Genomic DNA, 24,245 nt, shown 5'->3' on the forward strand with positions numbered 1-24,245 from the left:
TCTATTTCCGAGAAAGAAGTCTTGAGTATCTCGGTAGAACTGCACTGGCTCTGTAGACTACTCTGGGTTGTGTAGATGTTTTTGTTTCTTTTTCAGAGCTGGGGACCGAACCCAGGGCCTTGGGCTTGCTAGGCAAGCACTCTACCACTGAGCTAAATCCCCAACCCCCTTGTGTAGACGTTTTAGCAGCATTCTTTCAGTCCATGAGTGGGGGATGCATTTAATTGGTTAATTTGGTTTGTCTGCTGCACTACTGAGGCCTGGATGCAGGGGCTGTGTGTGCTATGTAGGTGCTCTTCTAGGAAAGTATCCCCACCACCTGGGCCCCTGTAGAGGTCATTCATTCCTTGGTTGAATTTGTTCTTAGTATTGGTGTCTCTGTCTGTCTGTGTGTCTGTCTGTCTCTGTCTGTGTGTCTGTCTCTGTTTTGAGAATATAATAAATGGAACAATGGATTTTTTTGTAAGTCCTTAACAGTTTTGTTATTGGTATATTACAAAATTTATTTGTATTTTTCTTTTTTTTGTATTTCACAAACTCACTGAATCGATGGGTTCAATTGATGAATTGACAGTCATATTTGGTGAACTGGATTTTTCCTCAGACAACGCCATGATATGTTTAGACGGATCGTCTCACCTCCTCCTTCCTATTGGAACTCCTGTCACCTATCCCATTATATTGTCCTGGATAAGACTCCAGTATTATATTTAACAAGATAATGAAAGTATGTGTCTGTCTTGTTCTGGATTTTAGAGGGAATTATCTGAGTTCTCCTCTATTGGGACTGGCTTTGTCATCTACAGCCTTTATCCTGATGTATTCCTTCCATACCCAATTTTTGGAGGGTTTTTTTTTATTATGAAGGAATGTTGAATTTATTTAATTACTTATTTTTGGTTTTTGAGACAAGGTCTTACTTTGTAGCCCAGTCTGTCCTGGAAGTCACAGCAATCCCCCTACAAGAACAGCATTCTGAGTGTTGGGATTACGGGTGTGAAGAAACATACTAGCAGAGATTTATGAAATGATTTTTTTCTGTATCTAACTGAAATAATTGTGGTATATGTCTTTTTGTTGGTGGCATGGTACTTTTTGTTTTCCTATATTGAACTGCCCATGCATCTCTGGGACAGTTCCTAATTGATCTTGGCGTGTCATCTCTTTATGTGCTGCTGGGTTTGATTTAGCAGCGGTTCTCACCTATTTATTGCAGATACTGGTGTGCCCTGTTTTACTTTTTGTTCTTGTATACTTTTATGAGTCGAGTGCGAGTGTCAGGATAATGTTGTTCTCATAGATTGAGTTTGAAGAGTTTCCTTCATTTTAACTGTCTGAAATAGTTTAAGAAGAACAGGAAAAGAAACCACAAAACCTGAAAGATACACTCTACTTAGGTAAAGCTTGTTGGTTTTAGTCAACAACTTGAACTTTTAATTTTTCTTAAAAATATTTTTCGAGCTGGAGAGATGGCTCAGGGCTTAAGAGCACTGACTGCTCTTCCAGAGATCCTGAGTTCATTTCCCAGAAATCACATGGTGGCTCACAACCATCTGTAATGGGATCTGATGCCCTCTTCTGGTGTGTCTGAAGACAATGACAGTGTACAATGTACTTATATAAAACACACAAATAAATAAATCTTAAAAAATATTTTTTCTTCTTTATTAAAGATTTGTTTTCCTTTGTTTGAGTGTTTTTCCTGCATGTATGTATGTGTACCACATGCATGCTTGGTGCCTAAGAAAGCGGTGAGCCTCCTTATCAGTTCCGGGGTTGAACCGAGGTCCTCTGCAAGAACAGCAAGTGCTTTTAATCTCTGAGTCAACTCTCCAGCCCCTACATTTTTAATAGACAGGTCTCACCATATTGCCCAGCCCAGCCTTGAACTCTTGGGCTCCAGCAATCCTCCCTCAGTCTTTTGGTGGCTGGAACTATAAATGTGTACCACTTGGAGGCACACTGTGATTACTACCATCCATCTACTAACACTTCCCGCTTTCTGCAAATGGCAGTGGAAGTCCACACTCACGAGTGAACTGCGGGATAAAGGAGAACACAAAAACTTTAAAAACTTAGTCAGGAAAAGCAGAACACTGGTCTTCCCTTCCTTACTTCTATCAGTCATATGCCCTGGGTTCGGTCCCCAGCTCTGAAAAAAAGAACCAAAAAAAAAAAAAAAAAAAGAATGATTCATTCATTCCTCCAGACAGGTTTGAGTGGGGACAATATTGGGCTCTGGACGAATATTCCAGAAGCTGTGGAAGCTGCTTTTCATCAGGAACATTTCTGGTTGTCTCATGACCCTTGTGGTGGAAGTTTTCCAGCCTCCAAATCACACACATAATCCAGGAACTTTCCACTTTCCACCACTGGCTTCTCTCAGGATTATAAAGGTCTCCTAAGTTTTTAAACTATACATACATATGCAGGTAATCATAAAGGTTTCTCTCTCTCTCTCACTCTCTCTCTCTCTCTCTCTCTCTCACACACACACACACACACACACACACACACACAGAGAGAGAGAGAGAGAGAGAGAGAGAGACTCCAACAGTATTAGGGGAATACGAGGGGATCTCACTTAAGACTTACAAATTAAAATTAGCCAAGCAATGAGGTTGCAGGAATGAAGCCAGGAAAAGAGGAAGTAGTCTAAGAGTCTAAGAACATGCATCCTGTCCACAGTGTGGAATGCAAGTTTTCCCCATGATCTGCTCAGGTGAAGCTATACTTTCCCTACCTAGCAAAAGCATCCTTTACCACAGGGTCCTTGTGGTGGGCCATCACAGTCTTCCTTAGGAAAAGACTACTTGGACTCATTCACATGATGTTATTACTCTGTGACCTCGGTCAGGACAATGAAGCAGACGTCATTTCCATATCCTTTATGAGAACTCCAGGTAGATGCAGCCAACATAAAGGACACTTTAGTGAGATCACACGGGACTAGGGTTTCCATTTTTAGCTTAAGCATTGACCAATGACATGAAATATGCAAACTTTCATCTCTAACTTCTTATTGAATGAACATCTTTGTTTTGTTTAAGAATTGGAAAAAATCTAAAGAAGGCAACTGAAAGGATAGCAAATTTAGTTTCAAAAAACCTGTAAAACTGATACTGTACTGTAAAATACTTGGGCGAGTATTACTTTTGTCAATCAGAGTCACAGTGCTCAATTTCTCAAGACTTCAATCCCCTCTTTCATGCTGACGACTTATTCTCTCCTTTGAAAGGATCACAACCGTGAACAGAGAGTAGAGCTTTCGCTTTGACTTGCTTTTCCCTTTGCAGAATGGGAGGTGTGAACCAAGAGCCTCACGGGTGCAAGGCAAGCGTCCTACCACTAAGCCACACCCCAACCCTGGCTCTCAGGAGACACTGACTCTGCTTAGCCCAGGCTGACCTCGAATGCCCAGGGAGTTGCTCTCCTCTTACCTATTCAGTTACTGAACAGGTGTTGTGGGCAGAACCAGGCCATGCGCATGCTAGGCAAGTGTGTTATATACCTTTCAACAGGGCTGTTAGGATGGCTCAGCAGGTAAAGGCGGTTGGCACCAAGCCCGAACCTGAGTTAGATCCCCAGAATCCATGGTAAAAGGGGAAAAATTCGCACAACTTACACTCAGATGTGCTACTTCGTGAGTACTGAGGCGCGTCTATAAAATAAAATAAATGAAATGTAAAAAAAAAAAAAGGCTTTGTACCCTTTTGCTCAAACAGCTTTACTTGCAAATGTTCATTGCAATGCATCATTGGTCAGGTTCAAGCCCTCAGGCTTTTGCTACTTTGAATACTGGGTCCTCACTGGGACTCCTCTCCAGGATATCCTGTTGCTGCCCTGTGTCATGGAGCTCCTGCAGCTTTGAATCTGCAGGACTGGCCCCTTTCACAATGTTCCAGCAGCCCGTAGATGGGGTTGATGTTGGTGTGAGCCAACTCCAAGCCTTGGCTGAGCCTAGGTATCAGCTGGGTTGGAAAGCCTGCCAGGTCTCCTGTGCCTACACCAACAGGGTCAGCTTTCCTGCTTTGGCCAAGCAAGGGGCAGGGCCAGATCTTCTGCCTGCAGCAGCTGGCATTGAGCCGGCCAGCTCTCCAGAACTGCCTCATGTACGGTTAAGGTGTACGGGTCAGGGGTCAGGCCAGCTCAGCCAAGTGCCACAGCTGTCAAGGGACAGGACCAGCTTTCCCTCCCTCACAGCCTTAGGGCTGGTTCTCCAGCTCTAATGTGCCCCAGGCAAGGGGCAGGAGAGAGGGGCCATTCTGCCTGAGCTCATGCCAGTAGAAGGGTGGGGGTCAGCTCTCCCACATTCATGTCTACATATTCTCCACACACACCAGGGACTGCTCTCCTGTGCTGCCGGGGGGGGGGGGGGGGGGGGGGGCGGGGGGGTGCAGCCCTCTCTCCGGAGTGCTGCCACCAGAGAGGGTAGGGTGAAGACATTCTTGAGTACACATCCCCAGTGACAGTGAAAACTGGTTTATGGGTGTGTGTGCACCAAATTATTTTGTATAAAGCATAATTACACACACACACACACACACACAGAGAATATGTAGCATTAAAAAGTGAGAGGGAGTGAGTAGGAAAAGGAAATCTAAAAAGGTTCTTTCAGAAGCAATTAAACACGAACTCTGCTTCAGGGGCTCATGAGAAATCAAGATACTAAAGCAACTCTACTTGAATAATTCAAAATACATGGATTAAAAAAATTTTTAAAAACCATGGTTAAGGGCTAGAGAGATGGCTCAGTGGTTAAGAGCACTGATTGCTCCTCCAGAGGTCCTGAGTTCAAATCCCAGCAACCACATGGTGGCTCACAACCATCTGTAATGGGATCTGATGCTCTCTTCTGGTGTGTCTGAAGACAGCTACAGTGTACTCATATACATTAAATAAATAAAATATTTAAGAAAAAAAAAAAACCATGGTTAATCAAGTTTCCAAACAATGCACTCTTTTGGCCTAAGCTTCTCTTAGCCAAGGTCAATAGATTTCTCAAAAGAGTTGGATTAATTAAAAAAAAAAAAAAAACAGGCTTGTAAATCATTAAGTTTATAACACACAGAATACAAACTCAAAAAGTAATTTATTTAAATTACTAAAATAGCTTCTTAAGTTATTTACACATTAACTGCTACAGTTGTTTATCCTGAAAGATAAAAGCAACGTATCACTTAAAATTTATTCAAGCCAGTGGAATACTCAATAAAACGCTTCCATTTCCTTATGATATGTATGTAAAAAATAAAGACTTTCAAAAGCTTTTTTATAATTCTTTACAAAATAAACCTCATCAGTCTGACTTGACCGAAACAGATAATAAAGATACAAATATTGCTAGTCCCCTGGAAAGAAGTTAGACTACTTTCTACCACGCACCAAGACTCCCGGTGGTAAAGGGTTGAGTGGTACCCTAACGTAGTATGCTCATTTAGAAGTCTATGGAAAAAGGAGCTCAAGGTGCGTCTAGATCTGTAAGAGTAGAAAACAAAAAAGCAGCCAGCGGATGAGAAAGCCTAGTTACAAATGCAAAACACCCTAAAATACTACAGCAGTAGAGACCTATGTCCAACATTCTTCATGTGTGGTAAGGGTCACTCTTTTTGGCTTGAAGTACTCAATAAAGCTATTACGTGCAGAGTATATTTTTATATTTGTTACGGACTGCCATTCAAGGATGTCAAGTACTCAAGTTCTTGTCAATAGACCAACAGAGAACTGCTTACTGTTTTTGGAAGTTGTCACTGTGTGCTGTATATTGTGTCTGTGTGGGGTGTGTGTGTGTGTGTGTGCTGAGACATTATTTCATTCTACAGCCCAGGCAAGCTGGCTTGAAACTCACTATATAGCTAACAACGGCTTCCTCTTCAACTTTCCAAGTGCTGGGATTGTAGACATGAGTTACCTGACTTTGAAATGTATTTCTACTGCTGGCAGAGCACATGACCAGTAGGTGTGGGATCTCAGGTTCAATTCCTAGTACTGGTAAAAAAGCAGAAAAAATTAAAAAAAAAATCTCAAACCATCAAGTTGAGGATGTATCGGAAACTGTTATTTAAGACAAAAACTGTCAGGTGCTATCCAAGACTGCTTTGAATTTGCCTACCTTTCAAAATGTTAAGAGTTAAATAAGGAAATACACTGTATAATATACAGGCTTAAAAAGTCTTGGGAGGACTGTGGAACTCTTTCTGACTGGGGAGTGGGGCTGAATTAGGGTCTTGATATAATATATATATTCCAGGCTGGCTTTGAATTCAAGAGACTACAACCTCATTGGATGACTGCTGAGATTACAGGCATGTGGAATGCTGGTCATTGAGCCCAGGTATTGCGCAGGCTAGGCAAATGCTCTACCACTGAGCTTTAGCCTTACACCGAGGACAGAAGCATAAAAAGTAAATTGTAACAGTTCCAGGCCTCAGCCTAGGCGTTGAGTTCCCAGCCTAGGCCTGCCTGTGTGACCTCCTCTCAGAGGCTGGTTGTCACTTTCATGTTTCTTTTTTAAAGTAACATGCCATTTTGAAAACTTTAAATTAAAATTTTTTATTTTTATTTTTTTTAAGACAGTGTCTCATGTAGTCCAGGTGGCAGAAAACTCACTCTATAGATGAGCTTGACCTTGAACCTCTGCTCCTCCTGACTACTGGGACAATACTGGGATAACAGGCTGGCTTACCATGCCCAGCTTGCAACATCTTTTTACCTTCCTTCCTTCCCTTCTCTATTAAACAATTTCTCTTCTCTTTCTACCTCCCACACCCTTGTCTCCCTGTCTACAAACCAGTGGGGGAGGGGCTGGCTAAACTGCACACCCAGTTTTATTTTTATAGGTAGAAACTAAGGACCACACATTTCAATGGTATGAGAGAAGAAGTAACAGGGAAATCCATAGCTACAATTAGGGGGTTGTCAGACATTAATAAGGTCACAAACACAAATCCAAAATTCAATAGAAAGCTGATTGCTTGAGAGAGGAACCTAGCCCTTCTCGCTGGTCACACAGCAAGAATGATTCGGCCAGAATCAAGGTAGCAGACACTCGGGGACTGCATATACTGTGCACTATGCTAAATATCTTTAACATGGTTCTAGGTGGAAATAGAAAAACGATTCTCCCAAATCACAGAGAAGTAGGCTGCATAAATGATTTAGTTATTCCACCTTTATGTATGAACTTTACTTCCTTTAAAAAGAAACCAGTTTTCAAAAACTGCTCCAAAATCCGTCTCTGGTTACAAAGTCTGAAAATGGTTCAAACTCGAGACAGGATTTCCGCTTCTTTCCCTCATAAGCAGCTGCCTGCTTTCAGAGCATTCTCAGGCTGCACGGGCAGCACGAGGTGGGAGATGCGGCTCCAGAGTCCATTGAGCTTGTCTGGGTCCATGTGGTTGTAGGAGCTGGCTGTGTCAGAGCTGGTGAACTTGACTTTAAGGAAATCCCTCACTTTCTCCTCAATTTCCTTTAGGCCTAGACTGGCTTCCAGCGTCTGCTCCTCCAACAGTACAGTCAAGACGAGGGCCACATCTTTGAAGGCTGCGTTTTCATGGTCACAGTATTTATAGAAGATCAAGGTTGAGCCTGCAGGCAGGGATTCGAAGCGGTGGACCACAGCTGCATTCTGGCCATTTCTAAATCCATCTGTCAGTTCCTGATCAACTTCGTGCTTAACGAGGTCACTGTCTTGAGCAGCTTTGCCTGCTCCGTCGATCCGGATGGCACGGACACTGCGGAAGGAAGAGTAGGCATCGGCGATCTGTTCACTCAGACACTTGAGCACTTCCGCAGCATCCTGAGCTGCAGTGAGCAGCAGGATGGCAGGCTGGGGCCGAGGGAGGGAGCTATTCAGATGTTTTTCTAGGAATGTTGTGCCTCTCTTCCACAGTTTCTCATCTTGACTCTGGTACTTAGACTGGAGCTGCTTCATCTGGTTCTGGAATTCTTGAACAGCAGTGGTTTCTACTACAGGAGTATGAAAGAACCAAAATATTCCCATGGCCAGAGCAGCAACAAGTATCAGCAGCCACCATTTTATCTTGACAGAAGACTCATCTGGGGGTTGTACAGCTGCTTCTGCTCAGAAAAAAAAAAAAAAAAGAACATTTATATCACATTTTCTTAGATTCAAGAGTGAGGGTTTATTTGTGTGTGTATGTGTGTGGGGACGCATGCGCTCACCCTACAGAGGCTGGATGTAATGGATCCTCCTGGAGTTACAGTTTCAGGAGACTATGAGCCCCTGAAAGGTGCTGGAATTAAAGCTGGGTCGTCTTCTGAGCCGTATCTATAGTCCCATGCGTGACTTTTGCTAGAACTCAGTATGTATACCAGGTTAGCTCACACTCTCTGCCTCTGCCTCTTGAGTGTTGGCATTAAAGGTGTGTCTGACTATGTCTAAGAGAGAGAACTTTAAAAAGGGAGAGCTAGTAATGTTTTCCTTAAGAAATAAAAATACCCGCTTCAATAAAAGCTCACATACCTAAGTTATGGGTATATATCATAAATGTAAAAAAGATAATGGTTTCTAAAGAATTTAAATATGAAATGGTGTAAACGTAACTTCAGAAGTAAAACTTTATAAAACAAGACTTAAGAGCATTCTCTAATAGTTGGGAAGTAAATCCTGGTTTTTTATAAAGCACTGCTTAATTCAGGAGCTCAGCAGTTAGCATGGCTCTCTCTCCAGGGAAGAGTATCTGAAGTACAGAAAGAGGATTCTCCGTGCTTTCCATATGCTACAGCAGCTACTTGGCCATGTGAGTTCACTGGACTGTAGCTTCCTTTGTGGCACAGATGGACAGAGTACAACTCTGGCACTGAACCTGTCCATATCACTGGAGATAATCATGACATTTCTTTAACATAATGCTCTTCCATTTCCTCAGCATTTTCTTTCTTTTTTTTTTTTTTTTTTTGGTTCTCTTTTTTCGGAGCTGGGGACCAAACCCAGGGCCTTGCGCTTCCTAGGCAAGCGCTCTACCACTGAGCTAAATCCCCAACCCCTCCTCAGCATTTTCATAGATCACTTCACTTACCAATAAATGCCACTCCTTTTATTTATTAATTACTTTGCTAATTAGATGTACTAGGCGCCTTTCTGCAGCAGCAGATCTCAGAGTGTGGCCTGAAGCTATCTTAAACACTACTTGGTGGGTGTAGTCCCTAAAACTGACAGACATTTTTGTTTTCTGCACGGGTGTTATTTGTCCTGGTGAATCAGCGAACATGGGAAATGCTGAGGCAGGGGTCACTGGGGACTGACTTTAGCCGTCTTAGCACAGTCACTGTCGTCTTCTCTGCTACCATACAAATAAGTGTAGCAAAATTTAAAGGGGGAGAGAAAGAACCAGTTTCATTAAGATGATCCTAAGTTAATTTTGCTCCACCTCAGTCCTTGGGCTGGGGCATGGTGTAACTTGGTGTAAATGTCTCACATGTGTGAAGCCCTAGCACAGTATCTAGTGCCAACAAAACCAACCAAACAAACAAACAAAAAACTAACAACAACAACAACACTGGTCCCTTACTTTTTTTTTTTTAAAAGATTTATTTTATGTATGTAAGTACACTGTAGCTGTCTTCAGACACACCAAAAGAGGGCATCAGATCCCATTACAGGTGGTTGTGAGCCACCATGTGGTTGCTGAGATTTGAACTCAGGACCTTTGGAAGAGCAGTCGATGCTCTTAACTGCTGAGCCATCTCTCTAGCCTGGCCCCTTACTTTTTAAATTAGGTAATATTAATAGTATCTTGTGAGTCAGGACACTGAACTCATGCCAACTCTCCCACTGCTCCTCACCTCACAATTGTCATCCCTAGGACTGGGATTACAGGCAGGCATCACCACTCCTGGTGATTTAACTATTGAAAGATCCTCAGGCTGACAGTGATATTAACAAATGGAATCTTTTATACTGTACACAGTGTGTCAACATTCAGAAAATGAGGTCTCATAACATAATAACCTTGACTACTCTGAAATTCTATGTAGACCAGGCTGACCTCAAACTCATGGGTGATCCTCCTGTCTTCCCTGTTGAGTGCTGAGATTACCCTTGGGATACCCCTGGCTGCATACACTGCTTTAAAGAGGAAGCCTCATTCTGTAGTCAGGCATGATTCGACTTCAGATCCCCACCATGCCTAGTGAAAGTCTGACACCTCAGTGAATCAGTATTTCCTAACGACTAATGTACGACATGTCATTCAAAATCTAAGAAAAAAAGCAAGGTGTGGTGGCACGTGCCTATAACCTCAGCACTTGGAACATAGAGCCAATAGCATCAAGAGTTCAAGGCCAGCATCAGCTACATAGTGAATTCAAGGTCATCATAGGCTATATAAAAGCTTGTCTCAAAAACCACACACCCACACCCACACCCACACCCACACCCACACACACACACTGAAAAACAGCAAAAAAGAAACTACCAACTAAAACTATTCTAGAAAATGATAATGAATTTTAACCCGAGAGCACAAAACCTTAGTAACAGTGAGTTACTGTTTCCCATTTCAGACTACATTTCAGGACCTGCTGCTTTTCCTGCTGTACCATGTGCTTTTCCCACTCACTTCCGCCTCCTTCATCCTTCCTCAGCACTTACTTTTACCCCTTCTCAGTCTTCCTTCTGGTATTTTATGCTTTACCCACACTCACATTTATTTATATGTATAAACTTAAGTATATTATAACTTATACACACACACACTTATACATTTCAGGCTCGAATCTGCACAGAAAAGAACATACAGTTTCTGTCTGAGTTTGGGCCACCTTCCTTAATTTTATACTTTCCAAACACAACCATTTCACCTTTCTTTACATGTGAATGAATTCCAGTGTGCGTGTGTGTGTGCGTGTGTGTGTGTGTGTGCGCGTGCGTGTGCATGCACCACATTTTCATTATTCATTCACCTGCTGCTGGATGTATGTACAGCTGATTCTACTTCCTTGCTGTCATGAACAGAACAGCAATGAACATGGATGGACATACAAGTGTCTCTGTGGCAGGACATGGAGTTCTTTGGCTGTGTACCCACGGGTATAACTAGGTCATATGGCAGCTCTGTACCTGGGAAGCCTCCATACTGATTTCTGTAATGGCTGTGCTAGTTTATCCTCCCACTAGGAGTGAATAAGGATTCTTCCTCCCCCCACAACCTCACTAGTATTTACTGTCAGTTGTTCAGTGTTGAAGTTGCAAGGAAAGTCCACAATTCCATAAAAAGGCTTTTAAAATTCTTTATATCTGAGTAATATTTTTAGGTATCTAGAAATAGAAGTGGATGTGAGAGTCCACTTCTCATAAATTGGAGATTAATTTCTAGGTAAATATAAATAGGTTTAGCCCACTTTTAAAAACTACTATGTGATGCTGCAACTTCCCGGCAAATTATGTATCCAAAGGGATGGACTCAGTATGTGGAGGCCACATCTGCATCTCAGGTTTGCTACCGCAATGATGTAGAGCCACACAGTGCAGACAACTCAAGTATCCATCATCTGATGAGTATATATGGAAATCATTCTTAAAAAAAGAATCTTGTCATTCACAAATTAATTGAAAGGGTAGGTATTTTTATCTATGTAGAAAGACACAAAAATTTGAGAATCACTAATAATTGCTTAGTACTCATTATTCAAGGTTAACAGGCTTTAGGAATAAGAAAATTCTTCAAGGCTATAGACAAGGTAAGTGTTCCAGTTCAGTTCAAATACACCTCTGTGGACTTCAAAACCTGCAGCATTTGCTTCAATCACACTATACGCTACCTGCCTGCTAATCCAGCCTACTTCAGTCTAATGTAACAGTTGCTTACTCAGTAACAAATCGTTTTTGGTTAATTTATTAGTGCCGTGTGTGCACAGGCCATGTGTGGGCGTAGGCATGTGCATGGAGATCAGAGTGTAACTCTGTGGAGTCGCTTCTCTCCTCCACCTTTATGTGGTTCTTGTGTCTGAACTCCGGGGCTGGGGTTTGTACAGTAAGATTTTTACTCACCAGACAATCTCTCCAGCCCTACTTATCAACGTTTATTTTTAGTACTATGAACAATAAAGAGGAAACTGGTGTTTCATATGGTTTTCCTCCACAGAATTTCCCTGCTGATACAGTATATATTTTTATAAGCATATATGTGCTTATATGAAGCTTCAAATAGCATTAAGTCATACTGCTGTCAAATATGTTTTAAATACAAGCCATCAAGTTTGGACCACTTAGCGAATAGATAAACTTACGTTGCCTGGAGGTTGATGGAGATTGGTTTCCAAAGTCTGATTTCTGAATGTTGTTATCTAAAATAAAAAGTAATTTGAAAAGACCATCAGTTTTATGTTTTATTTGCCCAGGTATTTTCCTTACAGAAAATGCAGAGGCCAAGCAGCGGGTGTAGGGGAGGCAGAATAACTGAATGCCTGCCACCCTGAAGGCCCTTCATGGTGAATCAATACTAGTCCAGTACAGAGCAAACACTCAGACACTCGCTGTTGAGAGACAGCCTTGCAGCTTACTTACTAGAATGATAACACAGGAACAAAGGAAAGGCGGCAAACAATGCGGACACCATAATAAAAGCATGAAATCATCTGAAAATGGCTATTTACAAAACTGCTGCCTATAAAGATAATATAAGGAGGAGGAAAATGTAGGTTATGGATTACTAAATTACATGGCATAAGGTATTTCCACACAAAATTCAATCTTAAATCCTCATTATCTTCTATCTTGGGATGACTGAAAAAGTTCCTCTAGGGATTATGACCATTTAAATCCTTAATATTTTTTTAAAAAATCTTATAAAACAAAACAAAGCCAAAAAAAATGTGTCAAGAGACAGAGAGGCCCAGCACCTTCTCTGGTGTGCCTGCATTTGCTGTTATAGCCATCTACCATTTGCCTTTGTGATTCTGGTACGGACAACAGTAGAATGAGTTTATTAACAGCTTCTGTGGAGAAACACTGGACTAGACCACAGCAATAAAGTCAGCACTGTTATTTACAGAAATTGCCTTGAGTCATATGACCAGAAAACAGAAACAAAACTGAAACATTCAACAACCAAGCAGGACAAAGTGATATCATGCTAATAACTCTATTAGCTGATTTTTTTCAGTTACCAATTCTGATCATGAAACTTTACTAGAAACATTTAAATTATGTCATAGGTTACATTGCACTCTTAAAAACCAAGTGCTAAAAAGGGCCCCGATACATCAGATGTTCATCTTAAAGTCCTCATTACATGGTTGCAAAGATAAAATGGGATATGGCAGTCCTGTGATGTTCTATTTTTTTTTTTTTTTTGGTTCTTTTTTTCCGGAGCTGGGGACCGAACCCAGGGCCTTGCGCTTCCTAGGCAAGCGCTCTACTACTGAGCTAAATCCCCAACCCCGATGTTCCATTTTTTAATGATGGGTTTGACTAATAAGTTTTAAATATGTGTCGTACATACTATGTATATAACCCACAAATCTCAAACTTTTAAGCCTGCTATGTATAAACTGCTGAGGTATTCTCTCTTACTAAAACCATTAGAGGCAGTAAGAGAATCATGAAAAATCTCTAGAGATTTTCAAGCACAAAGATTATAGCAGCATCATAGTAACTGAGCTAAGGCCATGAGTATCTCTAAGGTAAGAAAGCTTGAAGCGCAGAAAGTTTTGAATTAACAAGTGGAGGAGCTGAAATTTAAAACCCGGGAATTAAAATGTTTCAAAGATTTGATTTTTCTAGACATATTTAATCTACTTTTTCACAGGTAAATGGAAAGACGGTGACCAACTGTATCTTAGCCATAAGGTTAGAATTGTAGGTTGAACTTGACCTAGGACCATTTTTATACCCAGGGAACTGGTGCTAACCTGGATGACAACAGGAAATCTAAGTTCCAGGTTCTGAAATATCCACATTTAAAAACACCCCCACCACAGCAAGCAGAAATACATAACTGAGAATAATATGAAATTTAGAATGTTAAAAAAAGTATGAGAGAGAAACAGCCCAGGCCCGGTGGTGCACACCTGGGAAGGCAGCTCTCAGAGGTGGCAAGAAGCTGAGGAGAAGCCTAGAGCTGGCTATGAGACCCTGTTGAGAACACAAACAGCAGCAGCCAAACCCTAAACAAAACACCTGGGACAAAAGCTTAAACAACTGTCTCTGACTGAAGAGTAATTAAGTAAAGGCTGTTACAAAATCACCACAGGCATCTTTCTCTGTTACGAACATGTTTGTCCTTTTCATTGTTCTACACTAAACAAAACTTTGTTGGTGAACTAATAACCATTCTTTCCTTGGTCTGGATATGTAGCCCAGGCTGTCTTCAAACCTCCTGCTTAGGCAGCCTGATTATAGGCGTGCCCCACTATGCTCAACTTATGCACGCACAGTTCTTGTATGCCATTTCCTAAAAAACTCTCAAAGTTCAGTACAATACCTAGATGTGGTAGTTACAAGTATTTAAGTCATAATAAATATAGTAAGGTAAGATAAAATAGGAATGCAAACATAAAATTCTGAAAGTTAACTACAAATTTGGTGTCAAAAAAACAAACAAACAAACAAAAAAAAAAAAACAAAAAAAAAAAACCTAAGCTGGTCCTGGTGACTTCACTTCAGGCCAGCCAGGGCTATCCAGGAAGATCCTCTCTCACAATAACGGTGGAGGGCAGCAGTAGCAGTAATGCTAGCTACATGTCAAACATCTACATGTCAAACATGGTCAACATACTGTTTTTCCTTCTTCGATGAACAATGTCCTAGAGAAAATGAAAGGGGTTTTGAGAGATATCACTGAACTTAAGATAGTGCGGACTGCTCTTCTAGAGGATCAGAGTTCAAATCTCACATCAGAGAGCTTTTAACTCTAGCTCCAACGGGTTTGTCACCCTCTTCTAACCTCTGAAGAAACTATACTCACGTGTACAGATACAGCGCACACACACACAACTAAGAAAAAAGTCCAGAGCTGAAGTGACAGTTCAGCAGTTAAGGGTACTGGGCACTTTTACAGAGGATCTGAGTTCAGTTCCTGAGACCTACTGCCTGTAACTCCAGTTCCAAGAGAACTAAAGCCCTCTTCCAGCTCACAGATAAACAGGCACACACACATACACAAAATTAAAATTACTGAAACAAATATTTAATCTAAAAAATATTTAGGGGCTGGGGATTTAGCTCAGTGGTAGAGCGCTTACCTAGGAAGCGCAAGGCCCTGGGTTCGGTCCCCAGCTCCGAAAAAAAGAACCAAAAAAAAAATTTAAAAAATCTTCTCTGGTACCAATGTGTACAATTTTTTCTTTGTTATTTATTTCCTCGAATACAATATTACAAATTAAGAAATAAACCAAGAGGGGAGGGGGGAGGGGGATGTTTGCCCGGAAACCGGGAAAGGGAATAACACTCGAAATGTATATAAGAAATACTCAAGTTAATTAAAAAAAAAAAAAAAAAAAAAAAAAAAAGAAAGAAATAAACCAAGAAGCTCTGGATTTTTCATGGTATACAGGCTGCAATTACTGAATTGTTATTTTCAGGTGCTACCTCTTTTTTTTTTTTTTTTTTTTTTGGTTCTTTTTTTTCGGGAGCTGGGGACCGAACCCAGGGCCTTGCGCTTCCTAGGCAAGCGCTCTACCACTGAGCTAAATCCCCAACCCCTCAGGTGCTACCTCTTAGGTTTCAATTTTCAATCAAGTGTGGTGGGCATACACCTTTAATCTCAGGAGGCAGAGGTAGGTAGATCTGAGTTAAAGTCAGCTTGGTCTACATAGTGAGTTTGAAAACAGGCAGAACTACACAGAGAGATACTGTCTCTCAAATTTAATAGGACAAAAAAAAAAAAGGATTTTCGGGTTGGGGATTTAGCTCAGTGGTAGAGCGCTTGCCCTGGGTTGGGTCCCCAGCTCCGGAAAAAAAAAAAAAAAGGATTTTCATTTTTTATTTTGGTTACATATAATTCTAATAATCTGAATAATTAGTATTTGGTTTCCTAAGTATAAGAGCAGTGAAGAACAAAATCTAAGAGGAAATGGTCTAGTATCAGAAATATACAATATTAAAAAATAACAACCAGGGGTTGGGGATTTAGCTCAGTGGTAGAGCGCTTGCCTAGGAAGCGCAAGGCCCTGGGTTCGGTCCCCAGCTCCGGAAAAAAAGAACCAAAAAAAAAAAAAAGAAGAGGAAATGTAATCATTAGAGATTACCACAATCTCTAATGTGTCAGTCTTTCCATGAGCAACAGATAAATGTGAGGGATTTTTATATAATCTAAATAAACAGGGACAAGAGGTACTGTGGTCAGAGAGGAAAAAGGGGACAGAATCCTGGTGTGATGGCACACACCTGTCTATGAGCAGCTGCAGCTAAAGGATGTGGACCACATAGTGATGCACCGTCGCAAGCCCCAAACAAATGCCGTGTGAGAGGGGAGAGGGGAGAAGCACCATTCATGGCAGAAAACAGAATGGACAGTTTACACGGCCATTACAGACATAATCAATAATTGACCTGACTTGATTCCTGGTTTTTTTGTTCATCTTAGTGACTGAACCCAGTGTTTTATGCATGCTGGCCAAATGCCCTACCACTCAGCTACATCTTCAGCACTAATGTGGATGTATTTCTACAGACAAAATGACAGACTGTGCTCAAAGTATGGTCATTTTGTCACATCAATTTACAGATTTTTAAAAAAGATTTATTTATTTATTTATCTATTTATTTATTTATTTATTTATTTATTTGGTGTATACAAGTAAGTACACTGTCACTGTCTTTAGACACACCAGAAAAGGGCATCAGATCCCATTACAGATGGTTGTGAGTCACCACGTGGTTGCTGGGAATTGAACTCACTCAGGACCTCTGGAAAAGCAGCCAATGCTCTTAACCTCATAACTTCTGAGCCATCTCTCCACCACAAGAGATATTTCTTCCCTTCAGTGACATTTACTCTACCCTAAACATGATCATGAAAATACTATTTGTGAATTTTCAGCCTTTATGACATAAAATAAGGGACAAAGAAGGTTGCAGTAGAGTGCTTATCTATATGGAGTCCACTAAAACACACACACACACACACACACACACACACACACACACACACACACACACACCCTGAAGTTATTAAAAGTACAGCTTCATTTTCACGCACAGCTGCTAGCTTGAGGCCTGGGAACACCATCCACTGGTTTTCTCACGCCACTCTCTTCGCTGCACTGGCTGCACTGGCAACCTCAGCTCGGAGCCAGAGCTGACCTTTAGTACTTACCTGAAGAGCTCAGTATTTGGTATGTTAGTCAACAAAGTACGGCAGAAAAGTGAGCTATCTACTTACATGCCATTCTAGTCCTCATTCTCACAGCTTGTTCAACCCACTCTTGAGGGTTTTTTTGACATCCTGTGGCTGAAGCAAAAAGATATATAGATATATCATTTCATATACTTTCTAAGTTTATACCACAGTTCAACTATGTAATAAATTTAACAGAAAGGGGGAAAGCAGGGAGGAACACATCAGATCCAAAGTAAAAGATAATTTCCTGGGACCAGACAAAAACAGAAATAATCACTCATCAGACAAAACTATGCTGTTCATCTTTACTCAGATCTACAGAGTTCAAACTATTCCACTGGATTCTAATTACATTTAAGAAGAAGAGTTGGAGCGCAAGGCCCTGGGTTCGGTCCCCAGCTCCGAAAAAAAGAACCAAAAAAAAAAAAAAAAAAAAAAGAAGAAAAGTTGGGCAATTACCCTCCAAGTAAATCACTGAGGTTAAAACTGCTCAGAGTGGAGCACCACATCAGAGTAATTATTACATACAGGACCACTGTGTGGTGGACTTTAAAAGCTGAGGTGAAGTGATTTAAAAATCAAACTACAACTTTATTTCTTTGGTTTCTTGAGACAGGGTTTCTCTGTGTAGTCCTAGACCTCACTCTGTAGACCAGGCCAGTCTCGAACTTAGAAACCCTCCTGTCTTTGCTGGAATTAAAGGTGTGTGTCACCAAGTTTGGCCATGTTAGAGCTTTTTATTGGTTGAAGGCAGGAAGAGGGCTGACAGGAATAGAGAAGAGATTATGGAGCACTTACGCAGCAGTGAGGGTTGATTCTCATGAGCTGTGAAGTCCCCCCGACCTAGAACAGAGAAAAGGAGTAAAGTCAGAGAGCACTGGGAACAAAGACAAAACGATGTAGCACAGGCATTTCACTTGCTGGTGTCTGCAGACGCAGAAGGTCTTAGATCTTCTGAAGGTGGAGCTCCAGGTGGTTCTGCATTGTCCACTGTGGTGCTACAAACTGAACCTCTGTCCTCTGCAAGCACATTTAACCACCGAGTCATCTTTCCCATCATATTTCTCTTTTTCTAAACTAGAAATGCTTAGAACTGGACAATGATAAGACATCAGCTCTAGGATCACTATTCCAAAAATGGCTATGCAGAAGATGTGGTTCAGGGGTTGGGGATTTAGCTCAGTGGTAGAGCGCTTGCCTAGCAAGCGCAAGGCCCTGGGTTCGGTCCTCAGCTCCAAAAAAAAAAAAAGATGTGGAAGATGTGGTTCAGTGCAGAGTACTAGAGTACTCCGTGTGTGTGTGTATGTGTGTGTGTGTGTGTGTGTGTGTCTTTCATTCCCAGCACAGAAAGGAAAAAGAAAAGTACACTAACCAACTAACCAGGCCATGGCGGTCTGAATGAGATACCCTCCATAAGTCTTGGGGCAACATTTAATACTCGGTTCTCAGTTGACAGCACTTGTCAGGGAGGTTTAGGGGGCATGGCTTTGTTGGAGAAGGTGTGTCACCAGGGATAGAGGTTCTGAACTTTTGTGTGTGCTCTCATGGCCTCCTGCTTGCAGTCTGAGACATGACTTCCTCTGCCATGCCTTCACTCTGACATCATGGACTTTTAACCCTGTGGAACTGTAAACCTGGATAAACCCTTCCTTCTAGAACAGTGGTTTTCAACTGTAGGTTGTGACTCCCCAGTATTTCACATCAGATGTCCTGCATAACAGATGTTTACCTTGTGACTCATAACAGTAGCAAAGTTAGTTATGTAGTAGCAACATAATTTTATGGTTGGGGGGTCATAGCATTAGGAAGGTTGAGAGCCACTGTTCTAAAAGTTGTCCTGGCCACGAGTGTTTTATCATAGAAAAATAACAAACAGGTTAAATGTGTTCTATGTGTCAAGTGCAATTATTTAATTCTTTCACCTCATGTGGTAACAACTATTATCCTTTAAAAATAAGAGGAAAGAACAAAAAATTGATGATTTCTACAAGATTACATAGCTAAAAGTAATGGAATTAGCAAACAAATATAGGTATACAAATCACACAATATAGAATAGTATCCATCACATATGCAAACCTGTGGACACTGCAAAGTCATGGAGCAAAGAATAAAGTGATATAATGTGAACTAGGTAAATGTCAAAAACTGACTGGAAAAGCTAAGCTATCCTCTGAGGATGAAACATGTATGTTTTCTGAATACAAATGCAACCAATATATACTTGTACTAGCTAGTTTTAAGTCAACCTGATAGAAGCTAGGGGTTAACTGAGAGAAGGAGACCCCAAATTGAGAAAATACCTCCATAAAAACTGGCTATAGACAAGCCTGTAAGGCATTTTTCTAATTAGTGATTTATGGGGGGAAGGCCCAGCCTATTCTGGGTGGTACCATTCCTGGTCCATTCCTGGGTGGTCCTGGGTTCTATAAGAGAGCAAGCTGAGAAAGCCAAGGGAAGCAAGCCCGTAAGCCGCACCCCTCCATAACCTGTATATATTAGCTCCTGCCTCCAGGTCCCTGCCTTAGCTTCTTCCCTCAATGGATCTGTAAGCCAAATAAGCACCTTACATTGCTTTTGGTTAGGTTTCATCACAGCAATAGTATCCCAACAAGAAAGGGCTTATTTAAAACAACAGACTTTAAACAAACAACAACAACCTGGACTGACAGCCAGGCCTGGAGGCACAGGTCTACAATCCCAAATACTTAGGATACTAGGACAAGAAGATTGCAAGCTTAAGGCTTGCTTAGGCAATTCAGTGTGACCCTGTCTCAAAACAAAAAGTAAGAATGGGTGTGTGCATGTGTGAAAATAATCTATACACACACACACATACACACACTCATATCAAATACTAAGAAGTACTTTATAGAAAATGTGTTTATGGCCACATCTAAGAGTCTACCTCAAGTAGACAGATTTTCTTCTTACTGATATATAACGAAATATGGCAACTTAGAGTCAATGAAATAAAGGAAATTACTCAAATCTTGAAATTTAATTTAAAAATAGAAAAAGAGAAAACACTATTATTTTGCTTAACCTAACGAACATGTATTCATTATAGATTATCCACAATAGAAAATAACATTCACTTCTAATATTTTGTATTGTCATGTCAACAACCAAGATGAAAAATTACAAAGCTACAAGACTCCCTCATCTAGCAGTGAACAAACTAAAACGACCAACAAGCTAATAGTATAAAGAAAGGCACACTGGCGACAGCTGGCCTTCTCACGAGCACACTAGAAACTTAGAGTACTTACTGTGTGGTAACCCCCACAGTGAGTCTGGATGGTGACCGGCTGCTACTGCGGCTTCATCTGAAAACAAATCATTTGAAGGATCACTGTCCAGTGCTCACTTTATGAGAGAATAACGAGTAGTGAGAAGAGAGACAGACAGACTACAGGCAATGACCTCAAGTGCATGACGTTTTTTAAAACCTTCTCACTTAGGGTTGGGGATTTAGCTCAGCGGTAGAGCACTTGCCTAGGGAGCGCAAGGCCCTGGGTTCGGTCCTCAGCTCCAAAAAAAAAGAAAAAAAAAAAAAAACCTTCTCACTTGCAAACTGTACCACACATATCTTCTTTTCTGTGACATTAAAGTGGAAGGAAGGACTATTTGCAAGGAGGAAAGGATGGAGCTGAAGTGAAAGTGCACGAGACAGCAGAAGACTGAGCCCACTGACATTCCATCACAGAGGGGGAGGGGCTCAGGACTCTACCTTGAAGGAGGACCTAATAGGCAGTTGACAGTTGCTGGGGAAGGGAAGTCATTCTCTCAGTGGTGTAGCCACTGGTAAGTCACCCTTGCCCAATTAATAACCTCCCATCCACCTCTCATTCAAGCAGCCCCAATTAAAGGGAAGTGGGGGCACAGACTACAAACCAAGTAGGAAGGGAACTTGTTGGGGAAAGTTTAGCGGGAGGCAGAGGGAGATGGGAGAGGATAATGGGAATATGATTAATATTACCTACTGTTTAATTGGAAAGAATAAAAATATTAAATGCTTTAAGAAGGATGAGGGATGGGAGAGGGAAATGGGGGTAGCTAAGAACAAAGTGTGAAGATGTATATATGTGAAAATATTTTAAAAACAAACCTGTATATGCTACATATAAAAACAGAACTGTAAGTTGGCGATGGAAACTGGCACCGTGGTGCATATTTTTAATGCCAGCACTGCTATGGACGGGTGGGACTGAAGCAGGGGGATCAATAACGTAAGGTCAGCCTGTGTTATACAGGACATCCTCTCAAATCAACAAACAAAATAAACGACCCCTAACAAAAGAAGAACGGAGGGAAAATAAGGGAAGGGGATGTGCAAAATGCCAAATGCCAATGCCAAAAGCCAGCTTTCAAACTTTACAGTTTTATTTTTATTTCCTGTGGTTCTGGGCTTCCCACCCAAATGTGAGGCAAGCACTCTACCAGCAGGGTTTGTCCTCACCCCTCTTTGAGACAAGTCTTTCTATATAGCCCCAACTGGCCTGGAACTTGCTATCTAAACCACATTGGCTTGGAACTCACAGAGATCTACTTGCCTCTGCCTCTCAAGTGAGTGCTGGGATTAAACATGTGCACCACCACACCAGCCCCATGAACTTACCTTTAATGAGAAAAATGTTGATGTAAATCATGAGAAGTACAGACATTTACATGAGGTGATAATTTTATGGAACTAAGGAGTTACCCATTTATAGAGTCTAAAAATTAGTCTAGCATCTTCTTAAGCTTTAAGTTTCTCTATCCAACTAACTCTTAAAGGCAAGTTCACCTGTGCAATTGTAGACCACCATGCTTAAACAACAAATCCCCTGTGATCTCACATGGTCAAGACTCTGACTTAGGGGCTGGAGAGATGGCTCAGCGGTTAAGAGCACCCGACTGCTCTTCCAGAGGTCCTGAGTTCAATTCCCAGCAACCACATGGTGGCTCACAACCATCTGTAAAGAGATTCAATGCCCTCTTCTGGTGTATCTGAAGACAGCTACAGTGTACTTATATATAATAAATGAATAAATAAATCTTAAAAAAAAAAAAAGACTCTGACTTAAAGACAAAGACATTACCTATTACTACAAGAAGTTCTTTAAAACTGAACAATACTCCTGAGACTGTTAAGTACCAATGTGATCGATTTCTTAAAATTCAAAACCAGGCAGTAATTCCTGAGCATAAAAATATCTTTCCATAAATACTCAAGCTGGCTAAAAGTGCTCTATTCAGCTATCTGCTACAGGCATGACGGAATGAGTAATTATAATGGACTAAGAATACAACTCTAAAAATGATTTGTAAAAAATTTTAAAGGCCTAAATATTTAAAAATATATTTTAACTACAAGATAGCCCTGTAGGGAGAGTTATGCACATATAAAGCAATGTTACCTCTAGACTCGACAGAGTCCCTGGATCTGATCCTGATAGTGACATCACTGTAAGAGCTCTCAAGATCATCTTCGGTTTCTCCTACAAGGGGGCAGACAGTGACCAGTACAGTCTTTATGCTCGAGTTCAAAAATTCCAGCTCAACACAGGCTAATGCTACAGTGCAGCCCCTGAGTGTCCAGTACAGGGCTGCTGTTTGTTTACTGAGATTCCTATGTGGAATAAGAAAGTTCTAAATGAGCTACGGTTGAGCTCCTATATTTGTTTCCCTCTGTTTGTTTTCAGCCACATAATTCCTGAACAAATAATGTCTAAAAACCATACACTGAGGCTTTATTGCAGAGTCCAAAATAAACAGATTAATCAGGAAATTCTGGGAAAATTTTAGCTTATGAGAAGAAACTACAAATAAACTGTATAATTTGAGACATGACTAATGTTGGTCAGTTGGTGTTTTTCCCCCATGGATAATGTACACATATTCACAAACATTTCAATATCCAAATGACTAATTTCAAATATATTGGCTTAAAAATGAACTAAATTTATGTTTGTATTTTCATAAACTAGTCATAAGAATTTCAAAGTGATGGTTTTAATATCACAATCAAAGACTAACATATGCTAGAAGAGGAAAGCATTAACTTCCTGAAACCTGAACAGATAAAGATGCCTAGGACAGAAGGGCTCCCTCATCCGTTCCATCCAAACGGATCCTGCTCTTTCTTCTCAGTGCACTGGTGTGCTTTTGGTCTTGTCTTAAGAAAAATACTTTTCTGCTCCTCTCTCCTAACTACCCAGCAAAACTGCTTCAAATATAAAGAAAGACAATGTATTACATGACAGTTAAAAAGAAAATTACCTTCCTCAAAGGGGTTGATGTGTTGGACAATGGAAGCGTCTAGAAGAGAAAGACATAAATAAAAGTATGTAACACCATATATAGTACTATATGTATTATAGTATTATAAAGCTTAGGAATAATAATAATATAAAGAGTATGTGACTAAGAAAAATCAACACAAAATACAAAAGAAGATGATTTTTTCTATAAGATGTCTAAATCTATCATTTCCCTCAGAAATATATCTGATATAAACTCATATTACAAACAAATGCTTATTAAAATTTTAAGTCATGTGTATTTGCGTCTGTCACATGTGTGCAGAAACCATGAGCTGCTGGCTCCCCTGGAGCTGGAGTAACAGGCAGTTGTTAGGACATGTACACAGGCGCTAGGACTCCCATCTTCTACAGGAACAGAAAGCACTCGGACACGAAGCCATACTCCAGCCCCAAATAAAGACATTTATTTATTTTTTGAGATAGGGTTAGTATCCCTGACTTACCTGAAATTCACTATGTAGTCCAAACTAGCCTTGAACTCACAATGATCTACCTGCTTCCTGTCTCCGAAGTGCTAGGATTAAAGGTGTACACCACCATGTTAAGTTTTAGTTTTTATAAAGCATGTAGCTGCCTGGCATGGTGCTGGAAGTGAGCTCAGGCTACCAGAAGAGCAAGCATTCTTCGAGTC

The 24,245-nt window shown here is 40.9% G+C and overlaps 1 protein-coding gene across 4 annotated transcripts in view; it reads right to left on the reverse strand.

Annotated features, from left to right (window-relative positions):
- Positions 1-5,073: 5,073 nt before the first annotated feature.
- Positions 5,074-24,245, reverse strand: part of Tor1aip1 (torsin 1A interacting protein 1) — a 30,518-nt gene continuing 11,346 nt past the window's right edge. For 2 of the 4 annotated variants that reach the window (XM_087579991.1, XM_087579993.1), the window contains exons 4-9: positions 23,571-23,609; positions 20,579-20,635; positions 18,105-18,149; positions 17,349-17,417; positions 12,253-12,309; positions 5,074-8,079 (exon numbers count right to left, since the gene is read on the reverse strand). In XM_087579991.1, the coding sequence (XP_087436117.1) occupies positions 7,295-8,079; positions 12,253-12,309; positions 17,349-17,417; positions 18,105-18,149; positions 20,579-20,635; positions 23,571-23,609 (1,052 nt within the window). In that variant the 3' untranslated portion in view covers positions 5,074-7,294. 4 annotated transcript variants of the gene reach the window in all.

The sequence above is a fragment of the Rattus norvegicus genome, chromosome 13 (assembly GCF_021556685.1).
Source record: "Rattus norvegicus strain SHRSP/BbbUtx chromosome 13, alternate assembly SHRSP_T2T, whole genome shotgun sequence".
Taxonomy (NCBI): Eukaryota; Metazoa; Chordata; class Mammalia; order Rodentia; family Muridae; genus Rattus; species Rattus norvegicus.